This window comes from Echinops telfairi, unplaced genomic scaffold (genome assembly GCF_000313985.2).
Source record: "Echinops telfairi isolate 266 unplaced genomic scaffold, ASM31398v2 ScPeMD7_7467;HRSCAF=8505_1, whole genome shotgun sequence".
Lineage (NCBI taxonomy): Eukaryota > Metazoa > Chordata > Mammalia > Afrosoricida > Tenrecidae > Echinops > Echinops telfairi.
Window position 1 is genome coordinate 34807528 of NW_022111368.1, and position 17507 is coordinate 34825034.

At 40.2% G+C, this 17507-nt stretch overlaps 1 protein-coding gene across 2 annotated transcripts in view; it reads right to left on the minus strand.

The window, feature by feature from the left end:
• Positions 1-3482: 3482 nt before the first annotated feature.
• Positions 3483-17507, minus strand: part of LOC101649761 (lithostathine-1-alpha-like) — a 27742-nt gene continuing 13717 nt past the window's right edge. The window contains exons 1-5 of one of the 2 annotated variants that reach the window (XM_004713845.1): positions 5945-6008; positions 5186-5307; positions 4760-4897; positions 3770-3881; positions 3483-3550 (exon numbers count right to left, since the gene is read on the minus strand). In XM_004713845.1, the coding sequence (XP_004713902.1) occupies positions 3483-3550; positions 3770-3881; positions 4760-4897; positions 5186-5307; positions 5945-6008 (504 nt within the window). Of the gene's footprint in view, positions 3551-3769; positions 3882-4759; positions 4898-5185; positions 5308-5944; positions 6009-17507 lie in introns of those variants that run through there. The other variant, XM_004713846.1, reaches the window with a different exon arrangement.

Sequence of the window (17507 nt, forward strand, 5' to 3'; positions counted from 1 at the left end):
TATAAAAAATTCAAACTTGGAGTTTATGAAGTATGAATCTAGGAAAACTATCTATCATCAAAAATAAAAGTAACATATGTAAATCAACATCCTAGGCACTAGTGAATGGAAATGGACCATTTTGACTGAGAAAATCATATAGTTTACTACATCAGGAATGACAGGCTCTATATGAACGGTATTGCCTTTATCATCTAAAAGGAGATTTCAAGATCTATCTTGAAGTACAATGCTGCCTATGAAATGATACTATCTATCCACCTATAAAGAAATCCAGTCACTGGAACTATTATTCAAATTTGTGGACATATTTAGAGTACTGAAAAACAAGGATGTTACTTTGAGAATTAAGTGCACCCGACACAAGCCATGGTATTTTCCAATGAAGAAATTAATGATTTTCTCGCCGTCTTTGGAGTGAAATTTATCAAACATACAATCAAGATGCCTGGATAATTATTGAGGATTGGAATGCAAAATTTGGAAACAAGGAGGAAGAGTAGATGATATGTCCTTGGTGATAAAAACGAAGCTGGAGAGCACACGACAGAATTTTGCAAAGGCATTTGACTGGGTGGATCATTTTACACTACGAATAACCTTGAGAAAAATGGGGATTCCAGAACACTTCATTGTGCTCATTCAGAACTATAACATGGATCAAGAGACAGATGTGCTACCGGAACAAGGGAATCGTGCATGGTTTAAAATGAGGAAAGGTGTGTGATAGGATTGTACCCTCTCAGCATACTTGATCAATCTGTATGATGAACAAATCATCAGAGAAGCTGACTTATATGAAAAAGAATGTGGCATCAGGACTGGAGGAAGGCATAGTAACAAACCACAATATGCAGCTATCACCACTTTGCTTGTTGAAAGTAAGACAGACTTGAAGTCCTTGCTGATAAACATCAAGGATTGTAGCCTTCAGGATGAATTCCAACTCAGAGTAAAGAAAACCCAAATCCTCATGACAGGACCAAGAAGTAGCGTAAGTAACATTATGATCAATGAGACAAGTTTGAAGTTGTCAAGCGTTTTGCTTTGCTTGAGTTCACAGTCAAACCTCTCAAGTACACAGCAGTCAAGAGATCAAAAAACATATTGCGTTAGTTAAATCTGCTGTTCAAGACCTTTTCAGAGTACTGAAAAGCAAGGATGTTACTTTGAGGATTAAGTGCACCTGACCCACGCCATGGTATTTTCCATCGCCTGATGAATATGAGAGTGGAACAGTGAATTGAGGAAGGCTGGAGAAAACTCAATGCATTTCCACTGGTGGCTGGGAAGAATATTGAAAGTCCCATGGACTGCAGAAAGGATCAACTGATCTATCTCAGAAGAAGTAGGGCTGGATGACGGGACTTCATCTTACATACTTCAGATACATTGTCAGGAGAAGTCCGTACCTGGAGAAGGACAACATGTTTTGTAAAATGGAAGAGCAGTGAAGAGAGGCAGGCCCTGAAGGAGATGGACTGACGCAGTGGCTGCAGCCCTGGGCTCAGGCGTCGGCATTCTTGTACGGATCGCACTCTGCTTCACACAGCATTGCTAGCAGTCGGAGCTGACTCGATGGCTTTGACCAACAACATTCCCCAGAAGGTTACTTTTAAAAAATCAAGTTAGACTTTTGCAGAAAATGCTGCCCTTTGCCAAATACTACTTTACTTGATTGACTCCTTTTATATAGCTGTTCTAATCCACTAGCAAGAAGATTTGATTATGGTATGAGTTGGTTTCAGAGAGGATCATGAATAGTTAAGATCATGCACACTGACTTTAGTTAATTTGAGGAAATTTCTTGTTTGAAAATTGTTCATTCCAGTGACTTTTCTTCATCCGAACGAACTCAAGCCCATTTTCTTTGAAGCTCCATTCTGTTTTTTTGTAACCTCTTCCTTGCCCTATGGAATACTATTCCCGTAGCACAAGTTAATTTTAAATAATCTGTTGTGTTGTTTTGATTTCTATTTCAAATACTTCTTACGAAATCCTCAGTTATTTTTATAACATCTGTTGTTTTTTTTTCAGCTTTTAAATGTAGTTCATCCTCTCTCTCTTATTCTTCTCATCTTTCACCGAATTTGAAATATTCCATCAGGAAAAGTGTGAGATGAAAGGGCAGAGTGTCTTCCATTAACAGGTGACACATTTCTCCTTCACTGTCCTCCACATGTATCTCCATTGCTCTTCACCCTGGAGGACTCCCCAGCTCTTTCCTTCCCCATACATTGGCATTTAGATCAGCCTCCTTCACATCAACCAAATTCCTAGGCTAACTCGTGGTGCCTACTTGAACCATCATCGACATCGACATGGGTTCACCTATTCCTAACTGATCATTCATGCACACTCTGTGACAAATTATTATTGGAAAAGATTTTATTGTCATCATTTGAAAGCCAAGATGATAAATCTATTGGAACCACACACATCTTTTCATGTGATCTCATAGGATTTGTTATTCAGAAAATCTGAGCCCAAGTCACAAAACAAGCAACTAATCAGTATAATAAGCTGAGGCCAAGTTAAGACAGGAGGACACAAAATTACAGGTTTATAGATTTTATGCACAACTGATTGTTCTTAGATGGAACATTGAATATTTTTCATTTTCTCTACTTTCCACTGGCTCTCTTTTCATCAAATTTCTTTTTCTTTTCTTTCTTTACTCCACAATTCAATCAAAAAGTGTTCTTTAAAACTTTAATCCTATGAATTTCGTTTAAGGCGAGGGCAATTCACATATGAAGTGAATTCCTTTTCGCCCAAAAGAGTTTCTTAGACTATGGAATTATTCTAAACCTTTGAAATGACTAGACCCTCACATTTACATTGCTGTATCTTTTCAAACTCTACATAAAACATTCCTGAGAAACCACATGAGGGAATTAATTTTTAATTTCTTCTAAATCCTAGGCTGGTTTTCTTTGGAGTTTGTTGTTGACATTTTCAGAATAAATGTCACACATAAGACAGATACACCCTTCTGACCTCCCAGGAGTGTGACCACCCCTCCAGAGGACAAGATGCCTCCCACAGGGCAGAGCTACTCATCTGTCAGTGATGGTGTCTCTCAACCACCCCATTCAAATATGTGATTTGGAAGCGGAGGTTTTCACTAACAGAGACCAACTCATATTTATAAACATTTTCATTTAACATGTATGATGTGTTGGTAGAGTCTTAATAAAAAAAAAAAAAAGGCCAGTCCAAAGGAATCTTCAGATAGGCCAATCACTCCCACACCAACCACTGGGGAAAATAATGATTGTGAGAAAAAACAATTTGGGGGAAATATCTTTATTTTTATGGTCCATTGTTGCCGAGACCAGCTTCAGAGGAGACACGACAGGGCAGATACAGACATTCAGCAATGGGAGGTGCTGTCACATTTGGAAAGGAAGCATTGTCCACTTTCAGTTTGGACTCTGGTAAAACCGGGACACTTGGAGACATCCACTGTGTAGCTTCCTCTAGTTTTTGAACTTGCAGACAAACGAGAACGATGCCTCGCACTGCTGATCCTTCCACTGTTGGAAACCTGCAAGCCATGAGAGTAACCCGGTGAGGATCACAAGAGAGGTTGTGATCCCTATTATAAACTATAGTCCTCAGGGCAATCAAATTACAGAAAAGAAAATGAATCCTATTTCCTCAAAAAAGGTCACCTTCCCATGCCTGCCCATCTTCAGGACCATCTCGAGAAGTGGAAAAGAGGAGGATGAGAAGAATTGCTGGGGTTGAGCTCTCTGTCTCTCACCTGTGTTTGAAGTCAGGCTTACACAATAACCAGGGTTGACACTGCTTGGGGCTCCGACTGCCCAGGCTTTGTATGATACCAAGGAGCCACTGCTCCAGTGCCAGCGGCGGTTCTGGAATGCAGGGGACAGCAAGAGGGTTAGCGTGCACTCTGAGAGAGATGGAAACACTAGGCCCATTTGCATACTTAGTAACAGGCATAACACAGAATGAAATGAGCTGGTCCCTGCCAGAACACATTGCTCTACCTTACTTCTACATCTAACGGAGTGCTGATGTTGAAGTGGTTACCTGTTAGGCTGCTAACTGCAGTCAGTAGTTTGAACCCATCAGCCACTCCAAGGGAGAGAAATGGGTCTTTCTATTCCGCTAAAGAGTTAGAGTCTCAGAAACCCCCAGGGGCAGCTCGAGCCTCTCCTAAAGGGCAACTATTTGCCAAAATCAACTCATTAGCACTGAGTGGTTTTGCGCTTACCTCTACAGCTTCTCTAAGTTTCTCCATTCATGGAATGATCATCTCCGTCCTAAATCTAACTAAATAATAAGGGAGCTGGACTTGATGTACAGCACCAGAATGGCGTGATATTAAAGGTATGTCTGACTCTCTTTAATGAGTCTTTATACCATCATTGTGGACTCCATTGGCTGTTCTACAAATGCCAGCAGGAGATTCTTCCTCTGGGTCCCATTAGCATTCTCTGTAAATGGGTCCCTTGTAACACGGTGTACAACAAGATTTGATTGGGGTTGGTGTATAAAAATACTTTGCTGGAAGTAGACAGAATGGCTAATTATGGACCTCAACACTCAGGTAATTCAGCTATCTGCTAATATCTAGCTTCAAGAGTGTACATCAAGAATCCATACCATGTGGAAGGAATAGAGTTTATTACTTTTTCAAGCAATAATCTTAAATTGGCAATTAGTATGTGACTTGAACTTTCTGCCTCTCACAAACACGTGATCGAAAAAAGAAAAAAGAACAACTCACCTTTTTGGGGTCATGAAGGCCAACCCAGACATTGCGGTCATTCGTGCCAGACTCTTTGATGAGGGAAGCCACAAATTTGGCCTCAGCCTGGTTTAGCACAGATACCAGGTGGCCAGAATGCATGTTCTGGCAAAACAACTGTGAGAGGGGGAGAAGAGAGAGCAGTCAGTATGCAGTGATGGGCCAGGGAGAAGGAGGTCAGGGATGGTTCCTCAGGGTGCTGCCATGGAAGACTGTACTCTGCCGGAATCGTGCACGGTGAAAGAACCACCCGGAGGGGTCTGGAGCTAATGAGAGGATGGCTAAGTAACCATTCCAATCACACTGAGATCACAGAGGCACGTGAAGAAAGGTACAGACCCCAACATGCTGCATTTATACCCACGTGTCTCCCAGGAATTGCTCCTGTAGTCCCCACTCACTTACATCTGCATCAACCCAGGTCTCAGGGTACTCGTTAAAGTAGTAGCAGTAGGAGCCATAGGCGTTTGAGCCTTCTGGGCAGCTAATCCGGGCAGAGGGAAACTCAGTCTGCGCCACCGACAGGCCTGCAAGATGATAAAGGGGATAAATGATAAAAATTACAAAGGAGCACCATAGGACAGGTTTAAGGCTGGAAGGTGAGGAAGTTTCTCTTGAGACTCCACTATAAAAGCAATAAGAGACAGGTAGATATGGAGTGATTATTCATTCTTGTCTTTCTACCCCCTTGGTGTGCTCATTCAGGTCCTTTATACAATCCTGTGAGCCAAATTAAGTAGTCAAATGTGTGCCACTTTCTCTTTTTCTTGGCTTCTCTTCAGCTTTTCATTTAAACCTTCTCTTTGTTTTTGTCTCAAGTTTTTTTGGGGGGAGGGTTCTACATCTGTACATATTAGAGATATCTACATTTTTCCATCTTGTTACTGAACTTTCACCTACCTCCACCGTCATACTGGCAACTGAGTTGAGACTTAATTAGAAGAATAGCTTCAACCTTAGTGGTGAAGAGAAAAGGATACTTTTAAATTATATCTCAATCTTCTTAATGAGTGCATGCACATGACAATGGCATACAAGAGTGACAATCATCAACAAATATCACTGAAGAATTCCTACTTAAACTGACTTTTCCAAAGTAGGCTGATATGCACATGGAAGTAGGAAGGGCTGACGAGGTGCTGGAAGCTGGGGGGCGGCGGGTACCTTGGCTCAGACATAGAAGCATGAGGCAGGAGCTCAGAATCAAACATGAGTTTGTGCACGCCATGCTGAGCAGTAAATAGCAAATCTCTTGCTGAAGGAGAAAATTAGTGAGCTCTGTAGAAAAAAATCATGTAAGGTAGTTAAAAGAGGTAGAGATAGAACATTTTGGAGCTAGAACCTTACTTTTGGCCCCTTAATCTAAGTTCCTCAGAGAGAATGCAACTAGGGACATACATACCCCAACATATTTTTCTTGAGAGTCTAGGTATTGTATGGCACTAATTACCCCCAAACAGACTTAGCTCATCTAACATTCTGAAACTACTTAATGTTCTGGTAAAGAAAATCACCCTCTCCCTTCCCACTAGACATGGAGACAATATCCCAGTCAAGGAAAACTCCTCCAATACCAGCTGCTCACCTTGCCAGTGGTGTCTAAGACGTCTGTCAGGGCAGGCAATGATCTGGCTTTTATAGCGGTAGCTCAGTGAGGATTCTCAGCATAAATTCAAGGGAGCATCCAGGGTACAAGGTCAGAGGTCCCCAAATGAAAACTGTCAGCAATGACATAAGGAAATCCCGGCATCAGAGGAGCCCCTTCCTGGTACACTCTGGGATTGGTCACTGATAACACCTCTTCCCATAAATATTCTGCAAACATTCCAAGGCAAAGGTACGTGTTGGCTTTTCTTCAGCTACACCCAAATGCCCAGTTCCTCATGTCCCTAATCAACCAAGGAAAGATAATAGGAACCTACAAATCATGAGGGCTGTTGACAAGAGAAAGAAATCATTAAGAAGGGCAGGGAGTTTTTGAGTCCAGAGCATGATAACTTGTGAGATACAGGTAGAGGGGACAAGGAACATGAAATTATGGTACAGCCCCTACTGGACATCGCAGCTTTGGACAAAGGAAAAACAATTCTGTGTAGACCTCTTCTTCTGCCCATCAACACACGATAGAATTGATAATAAAGGCAGAAGAAAAAGGAGAAAATAAGATGCTGCCTTATCCCTGACTAAACAAAATTAAATGTACCATTTCCAATGTCACGTCAAAATTAGTGTCAGAGGATGGTGATTCCTTCTGTTTAAACAAAATTTACTATACATTTGTCATTTTTCCACACACTCTATATTGAAAATTAATACTTGAACTAATTCCTTACATATATTTGCACCATCACAATCCAAATACATCATTACATATTCTTGAATATTCAAATATGTCATCGTACACACACAAACACACATGCACACACAACAAAGCAACAACTACAACAAAAAACTTACCTTTAACTTTTTGCCTATTAAGGAAGACCTTTAGTAGGATAATATTCAAACTCCAATCTTTAAATCTCAAGGCTGATGAATGAATAAATATTTCCAATAGATGAAATACCCCAGGTAGAGTAAGATGAAGTTCTTTTCCCAAGGGAACCTACTAAGCACTCTACGTGGTGGGCAGAATCTGATTTCCAGTATGCACAGCTGTAGGGTCTGTGTTCCTCACAATCTGCAACACCATCCACCTTGTAACATATGTGAATACCTAGAAATTACAGACCTGGAAAGATGCCTACCTTGTGCTGTTCCACCCTACCAAGAAATGGAGGGTCAATATGAAATAGTGAGGCAAAGTGAAAACTCAAATCGATCACCCAGCCCTTCAAATCTATGCTCTCCCCTCCCTCTGCAGTTGCAGAAAGCTTTATTTCACAGTTCCCCTGTTCCTAACCCTTCCAACTTTCACCTGACCTCCATGTGGAAGCCTCTTGTTTTATTAGTTGCTGGTTCTCTTAGTCACCGAGAATTTAGGACCAACAAAACAAAGGCTGCTCAGTGCCGAGTGGTCCTCAACAATCCATCTCACGACCGTTCCACTCATTCTCTGTGATCATCTGCTATATCAAACCTGATGTTACTTCAAGGGATTTGACTCTCCTGATGATAGATCCAAAGTCAAAGTCCCTTCACTCTTATTTCAAAAGGAGAATTCTGGTTGTATTTCTTTTAGCACTCATCTGTCTTTCAATGATTTATTCAATATTTGTTACCAATACCAGAATCAGAATGCCTTAATACTTAAGCCTTCTTGTTTATTATGAGTTTCACATGACTAAGAGAAAATGGAAGCAGGCACATCTTTGTTATCTAAGTTATATAATTTCTTCTTAAATCTTTAAAGAGATTTTCCCCAAACATATTTATTCCACACAATAAGTATTTCAGTTTTGAAAACCAGTTTTATGTATGTTCAGTGTCCTTTCCAGTAGAGTGAAGTCCTTGACGCTTTCAGTTCTTTTACATATACGGTGGTGTCCTTCATCCATTGGGGAAGGGTTGGTATGGTTGCTATTGTTGTTACGGTCAATTGAGTCAGCTCCCTATGCACAAGAGAATGAAATACTGCAGGGTCTTTTTTTTTTTAATTATATGCAAAAACCCAACAATGTGTACAAGAACGAAGAAAATGTTCTAAAACTGATTGCAGTGATGATTGTACAACTCTTCTTAATATGATTAAACTAATTAAGTGTATCCTATGTGTATTATATGCTAATAAAACTGTTAAAAGATTTTTAAAAAGAAACACTGCCTGGTCCAGCACCATCTTCACAATTATTCCTATGCTTGTGTGCATTGATGGAGCTCCTTTTTGATGACATTATTACTAGTTTTTAAATCTTGTTAGCATTTTCAAGCAAAGTGTTACTTCTTTGTTCAAGATATTTTCTCTGTGAGAAATTATTTACTTATGAAATTCTTTCCTTGGCAGAGACCTATTCGGTTGTCTTGTTCCTTTTGAGTCAATTGCAGTGATTTGTGTATTTTGTTAGGAATGTACTCACTTCAAAACTGGAATATCTATTTACACAGAAAAATAAAAATCTGAAAACAATACCTCCTTTATGAGTCCACTTAGACGGAGCTCCAATGAATAAAGCATCACATACATATGACTCTATATACCAAATAGTGAGAGGTATGACATGCAGGAATTAACTGATTTTATTGTCATGAACCTATAATGTGTACTATGTATTGTCACATTTTATACATGAGACAACTGAAAACAGAAATTATGTGAAATATCCACAAGGTTCTAAAAGTACACTGTAAGTGACAAGGCCACATTTGAATGAAATACTGTAGGTTTAGATAAGGTAGTGTTATAAGAACTACACTATGATGCATCTTTTCAAGGAATGAGACCCATACATATGAAACAAAAATAAAATGAAAAGGATAGAAAAGCGAAATGAGAATAAAAAACTAGAGATTCTTAACAATATTTTATAAAATAATAACAGAGAATGAAAGGCTCTGAAGAGCCATGGTTCTCAAAGAACCTAATGATGTTCTCTTTCTTCAACCTGATCCTGATTGCACACTTCTTTGTTTGCACTTTTCTTTAAAACATATATGTATTTTAATATACATTTTTGCATTTCTTAAATCTTGTGTAAAATATGCTTGCACGAAGTTTGTTTAAAATATGAAGTCATCTAATTTGATAATGGTGAGATACTAAGCTGGGATAATACTTAGGAGTAGGCTCAGAGAATGTTTATTGCATTTTTCTCTCTTTTACATTATACTCAAACACATTTGATACATATCTATGAAAATTTTAATTTATTTCATGAATTTTCATCATCAATTAACATTTCCTAAAGTGTGGTTATATAGTTAATTTATTCAGGGAAGACTTATCTTTGGCCACAAAAAAATACATTATCAAAATTGGCAAGAGTTCTCATTTGATAATATTACATGTAGACTATTTTTATTACCATTGTGGTGAAGTGAACTCCTTTATGGCCCTTCTACCCGTGTCTTTGTAACTCTGACCAAATGGTACCATGCAAATAGTCTGTGTGAAACACAAACAGAAGGGGTTGGTCAGGTTTATTCCCACATTTTTTTCTTCTACATTGATCATTTCCCACCTTTTCTTCATTTTGTTCCGCCTTTCTCCAAGGTTTTGTCTTTAGATTAGTTTCCTTCGCATCAGCTAGCGTCCTATGTTTATCCTTAGTGCCTGCTCTCTCAGTCTTCCTAAGATTCAAGTATTCTTCTCTGGTCATTCATGCATACTCAGTGGCAAATATTGTTGGCATCTTATTTATTTTTCATTGTTTGCAGTGCCAGATGATCAATGTAGCATAATCACACTCATCTTTATATGCTAGACCAAGGATTTAGGTAAAAGACTACTAGTTAGCCAGGAAAGATAAACCTGGATCAGAAAACCAGGAACAAATTAGTCTAATCAGCTGAGGTGGAGTTGAGAGAGGACATCAAATTACAGTTCTACAGATTCCATGCACAGTGATTGGCTCGAGGAACGTTGCATTTTCTTCATTTTCTCTTGTTTCCATTGTCTCCTTTTCCACCTTCCTTTTCTCTTCTTTCCATAGACCACAATTCAAACAATAACAATATATCTTCATTAAGGCTTCTTGAGGGAGGGAGGGTGGGGGAGAGAGGGGAAAAATGAGGAGCTGATACCAAAGGCTCAAGTAGAAAGAAAATGTTTTGAAAATGATGATAGCAACATATGTACAAATGTGCTTGACATAATGGATGTATATATGGGTTGTAATAACAGCTATATGAGGCCTCAATAAAATGATTTAAAAAACCCAACTTAGTCCTGTCAATGTGCCCTTAAGATCAGGGCAAGCTATATAGTCAGTGAACTTTTTTGCTCTTTAAATCCTTGGGAATTACTGGACCCTCACTTTTAAACTGAAGTATTCTTTCACACTCTACATTAAAAACAAAACAAAAAAAACATTTCTGAGAAATCGCATGGGTAATTTACCTTGATTTATTTTATTACTGCACTTGTTTTGTTCAGAATTTGCTGTTGGTCCTTTCAGAATAAATATCAAACTAAAGACAGACATGTCCTTCTGAGGCTACGGAATGCATAACAAACTGCTCACGCATTGCAAAGCCAACAATCTAAGATCATTAAGAATCCATGCTAATATGTTACTTGAAAGTGAAGTCTTTTGTCTTCTTAAGTTTCTCACCAACTCATGCTCACATATTCTTTTATTCATCATGCATGATGTGCGGGTTGAGTCTTTAAAAAATGGCTGATCCAAAGGAATCTTCAGATAGACCAATCTTTCCCACACCAACCACCAAGGCAAATAATGCATGCAAGAGAGAAGAATCTTGGGTAAAATGTCTGTATTCTTTTTTGTTCTTTGGGCCAGGGACCAACTTCAAAGCAGTTATTTAGGGCAGACACCGATATTCAGAAATGGGAGGTGCTGTCACATTTGAAATGGAAGCATTGTCTACATTTTGTTTTGACTCTGGTAAAATGAGAACACTGGCAGATATTCACTGTCCAGGCACTTCTAGCTTTTGAACTTGCAGACAAAAGAGAACTGTGCACCACAATGCTAGTCCTTCGACTTTTGGAAATCGGTAAGCTAATGAAGTTGTCAGGTGAAGATTATGAGAGAAGTTGTGGTCCTTATAGACTCTAGCTCATCCTAAGGGCAATAAACATTAAAAAAGAGAAAGAAAAATATATCCTTGATTTCCTTGAAGAAAGCCCCATCCTGTCCCCCAACCCACCCCAGGGCCATCTCTCAAAGTAGAAAAGAAGAGCCCTGATGGTGTACTGGTAAACCACTGGGCTTCCATCTGCATGACTGGCAGTTCAAAAACCCCAGTAGCTCCAAGAGAGAAAACTTGTAATAGTTTCAGAAACCCTCAGGGGCTTGCTATGTGTCAGCACTGAATCAACGACAGAGTAACAATCAGGAGTGGGCTAGCTTTCTTTCATTTGACTTTGAAGTTGGGCTCACACAACAGTCAAGGTTGAGACTGCTTGGGGCTAGATCTGACCAGAATTTGGGGAAGGTAGCCTACTCCAGAGCCAGCAGCAGTTCTGGAAGGGAGAGGACCACCAGTTCCCTCGAAGAGAGGTGGAAACACTAGTCCACATGACTGCTGAATGTATTACCCTTCTCTGCTTCTGTTTCTCCTATAAAGTACCTTATTCAAAGAATGCCCAACACCCTTCTCAGGCCACAGCAAATATCCCGTGGTCTTATACCAAATGATAAGTATACTTACCTTTATGCAGAGCCACACAATAGCATATTATAAAAATAAATATCTGATTGTCTTTGATAATTCTTCATCACCCTCAACATTGATCAGACTATTGGCTTTTCATTTATACTTAATATAAATGCCAGAAAAAGACTCAATTCCTCTAGTCTCCTTTTGCATTGTCTGTAAAAGGACCGTTTGTCACACAGTGAGGGTAACAAGAGTCCTTCCGAGATGATGCCTAAGAAAGACTTAGCTAAAAGCAGACAGAATGGCTATTTGTGAACCACAGGAACATGAAGGTGTTCAGTTGATCTATCTAGTTTCTAGAATGAATATCAAGACTACATATTTGTGAGACAAATTGGGTTTTATTTTGTAGACAATAATGATACATCCGGCATTAAGCGCTTGAGCTTTTCTTATTTCTCACAAACCTGTATAGCAGTAAAGGAAGCAGGCACAGTTTACCGTGTTGGGGTCATGGAGTCCAACCCAGACTTTGAGGTCATCAAGGCCTGCTGTCCAGGTAAGGGAAGCCACAAAGATGCCCTCAGCCTGGCGGAGCACAGACAGCAGATGGGCTGGATGTAAGTTCTCACAAAAGAGATATTAGGGGTGAAAAAGGAGAGCAGCACTCAGTGGTGAGTCAAGTAAAAAACAGTCAGGGATGATTCCTCAGGTCACCATTACTGAATACTTTGAACATGGCTGGGATCAGGCAGCCAGAAAGAACAACCCTGGGGTGGAGAGGGCCGGGCCTGGTGAGATGATTGTTAGGCACTCACAACCATCACATGGAAGCCATACAGGACACTATAAAAGACACATCCCTCCCAACATTGTTAGTTCTAGAGATTATTTGTATACACCCCCCACCCCCCACCCCCCAAGCATATCTGCATCAACCCAGAACTCAAGGTCTTAGTAAATGAAACAGTAGTAGGAGCTATAGGCACGGATACCTTCTGGGCAGCTAAAACAAGTTAAGGATTGCTCTTTCTGGGCCCCCAAGTCTGCAAAGTAGGAACATAAATGGAACTCGTAGGCCAGGGTTAAAGCTGGAAGGCTGATGGAGCAGCACTGCCCCGGAGACTCCATTCTACAACTCTATCAGAACCAGTGTACATGAGGGCAGAGTCGTCGTGCATTCCTTCCCTCCTACGGGTTTGCGCTTCTCAGACAAGTGAGTTGTACTGTACAATCTTATTAAATTAATTAATGTATACAATGTGTCTCATATTCACTTTCTATTATTTAGTCTTTCCTCATCTAACATTTAAACAGTCTGCCTTTCTTAAGCTTCTAATGACTTTTTCAGTGCATTATGTATAATGTACTATGTAAAAGTCTTCAACATTGTTCTAAAATGCTGTCTGTTCTGCTACCAGCTGGTACTTAGTGCAACTGAACTTAGACTTCATCTGAGGAACAATTTCAAACCTAGTGGTCTAACACAAAAGATACTTCTAGATATCAACTCAAACTCGGTAAAGAGTCAGAGCAGCAAGAACCTGCAAAAGCAACACTAAAAAATCTCTACTTAAGCTGTCTTTTCTCAAAAGGACCAACATCCACATGGAAATGGTGAGGGCTAGCGAGTTACTGGCAGATGGTGGAAGGAGCTTACCTTGACTCAAACGCAGAAATATGAGGCAGGTGTTCAAAATTAAGCATGCGTTTATGCATGCCACGCTGAACCCTTGAGGACATAGAGTCAGTTTTGACTCACAGAAATCCTGTAGGGCAGCGGTTCTCAATCTGTGAGTCGCAACCCCTTTGGGGGTCAAATGACCCTTGCACAGGGGTCGCCTGAGACCATCAGAAAGCACATATCTCTGATGGTCTTAGGAACTGAGACACTGCTCCTCTATCCCTCTCCAGGTGGGTCCCCCCACATGCGGATATGCCCACATATGATTACCTAGCATGAAGACTGTTACCCAGGCTACACCATACTTCAAGACAAAATTTCATTTATTTGCAATTGGAAATAAATATTTCACAATATATAATTACATATTGTTTTTGTGATTAATCACTATGCTTTAATTATGTTCAATTTGTAACAAGGAAAATATATCCTGCATATCAGATATTTGCATGATGATTCATAACAGTAGCAAAATTACAGTTATGAAGTAGCAATGAAAATAATTTTATGATTAGGGGGTCACCACACCATGAGGAACTATACTAAAGGGTCGCAGCATTAGGAAGGTTGAGAACCACTGCTATAAGGCAAGGTAGAACTGCCCTTCTGGGAATATAATTTTTTACAAGACTGGAAAGCCTTGTCTTTAACCCATGAGTGGCTGGTGGTTTTGAACTGCTAACCTTGCTGTTAGCAGCCCAACCTAAAACCAGTATGCCACAATGCCTAGCAGTAGTTAAAAGCGTCTTGCTAAAGAAGTAAATTCAAAACTTATAGAAAAACACTCAAAAGAAGGTTCAGAGGGATCAAAAATTAGAACTTGCATTGCTTTCCTCACTGTACCCAGTCGCTGAGTTCCTGAGAGTCAGAATGCAGACACACACCTGGAGAGATACAACATTTGAGAGTCTAGTTAGTGTGTGAGCCTCGTTACTGAAAGCTGTATTTGGTGCCTCCAGCAGTCTCAATACTGTTTGAAGCTCTGGAAAAGAACATCATCCTATATTTTCCCACCAGATGTGAAGATAACACCCCAAATCAAGGGCACTCTGTCAATACCATCTCCTCACCCTGCTGGCTCTAGCTGAGTTGTCTGTCAGACCAGGCAGTTGTCAGACCTGTCTGTATAACGTGACCTCAGCATTCCAACATATAATCAAGGGAAGGGCCAAGGACAGAGACCTCAGAGAGATAACTGTAGGGACAGATTGAAGGAAAAGTGTGGCGGCGGCAGCGCCTCTTCCGGGTACACACTGGGGCTAGCCATCGACACAGCCTTTTCCCACAAACTGTTAGACAACCTGTCCAAAGCAAACGCATGCTTTGCCTTTTGCCCTTTGCCCTTTGCTGCACCCAGATACCCCTGTACCTTAGCTCCGAGCAACCAAGGAAGGATTAGCTATTTCCAGGGTTTATGAGGACTGCTGATAAGAGCAGGGGAAGTGAGAGGGAGCAGGCAGCGAGTTTGAAAATCCAGAGCATGGTAGCTTGTGGGATGCAGGTACCAGGCGTAAGGAACATGGTGTGAAAGAGAGAGTCGTTCAGAGCACCTTTCTGTTTGGGGTAGAGAAAACAAGGGGTATACAATGGCTCTCTTTCCCCATGGCATTTCCTGGGCAGACCTCATCTCTTGCCAATGAAACCACTGTAGAAAGAGCAACGCGGGCAGAAGAGGATGGTGGAGAAGACTAAGGATCCCGTCTGACAGATTATGCTATTGCTAGGTGCCTTCCGGGAAGTCTGACCCATAGCAACTTTGTCTGCATCGGAGTCATCGTAAATCCCTCTGCTGTCCTCACGATTCTTCCTGTGTTCCAGTGGCTTGAGCCCCCTGTTGAGTCAACCTGCCCACTCATCTCCTTGAGACCCTTTCTTTCCTTGCTGCTCCTTTGCTGACCAAACATGATGTCCTTCTCCAGAACCTGGTCTCTCATAACAACATATCCGACCAATATATAAGACCAGGTGTAGTCAGTCTATCGTATAAGGAGCACTCAGTACATACTTCTTCCAAGACCTGTTAGGTTGTCCTGTTAGCAGTCCATGGCATTTTCAATCTTCTTCTCCAAATGCATTCGTTCTTCTTCAGTCTTCTTTATTCAGTGTCCACCTTTCACAAGCGTATGAGGTGATGGAAAATGGCATGCCTTGCGCCAAGTGCACTTCATTACTTCCATTACTAGGTTCTCCGTGTCTGACATGCTCCAAAGCTATGTCTAAGATTTTCAGAGGTTCCTTCCTTTGAAGTGGGAGCAGATTTTCATTGTTGTTTTTATTTATTCTTAAGCTGGAGGCTCTGGTGAAACTTGTACATATTTTTATGGTTTAAATGTTTATTTTCGTTATTGAGAACATACACAACATATCACACATCAAAGTAACAGTTTCGACATGTACAATTTGTGACACTGTATACATTTTTCCAGGTATCCAAACATTTTCAGACTCCTTTTCTAAGTTGTTCCTCCCCCATTATTAACATAAACTGACTGCCAGATAGATCAGGTTCCTAACTAATCTTGTGTGCTGCTGCTCTCAGTTTGATCTCATGTAGCATAACGCTCAATGGGGGGCACTCTACTGGGTAAGCTGAGTCACAGATTGGCTTTAAAAAGACCTCAGGGGCTCTTTCTGGTTTAATGCTGTGTGTGTGTGTGTGTGTGTGTGTGTGTGTGTGTGTGTGTGTTTCCTTTCCAAAACCATTTCATTGGGAGCTCTTACAGGAAACCTCTTCGTTTGGGTGACCCTGCTGGCATTTGAAATACCAGTGACATAAATTATGCCATCACAACAACACACATCATTTCAGTATCCAAAACTGACAGACAAATGATGGATGGCGCAGATAGCCTTCTTTGTGAAATAGCTTTTGGCTTTGAACTTCAGACCTTAAGGGTGGCAGTTCAATGCTCTTAAGTTTGCCTAGGGGAATGGTAGTAATCTACTTTCAAAAAACACTCTGAGGGAAAGACTTAACTTTGCCAGTCACTGATCAAAAAAGAACTCAGTAGGGGCCGTATCTATGTGGAGACTCAAAAATTGACTTAGGTTTCCTAATGTAATCAGAAGACTTCTTGAAACTTTGGGCTCAAAATTTAAGCTCCAATACAAAACTCTACATGAAAATTTTTGCCAGCAATCAGATATGGTAATTATTCCTAATTCTGTGCTGATTTTTCTCAAAGATTTCTTTTGTTCCTTTCAGAATAGATATCACAATGAGCAAAGATATGCCATTGCCATTGTGAGACCATAGGAGTGAGAGAAATTCTTAGACATAGCTTTGGAGCATGTCACACACCGAGGTCCTAGTAATGGAAGTAATTCTGTTCCACAGAAACAAACAACTCCCATATCAAAAATCTAACAATTTAAAAATTTATGTAATTCACTATGGATTCTTGTAACTAATTGACTTAAAAGTGAAGTCATTGTCTTCTTAATTTTATCACATTAAAGTATAAAATGATTTGATACAATGATGGCAAAATAGTGAGCTATGACAAGATTTGGCAGTAGGCTGAAAGAATGTTTATTGCATTTTTCTATCTACCTGGTTGTATGTTTCTTTTTTTTAATTAAATCAATTTATTGGGGCTCATACAATTCATCACAATACATAGATCAATTGTGTAAAGCACACCTATACATTTGTTGCCCTCGTTATTTCCAAAATTCGCTTTCCTCTTAGGTTCCCAGAATCAGCTCATTTTCCTTTTTCCCCCTCCCCCTACCTTCCACCCTCCCTTCCCCCATGAACCCTTGATAATTTATAAATTATTATTATATCTTATATTACACTGCCCGGTGTCTCCCTTCACC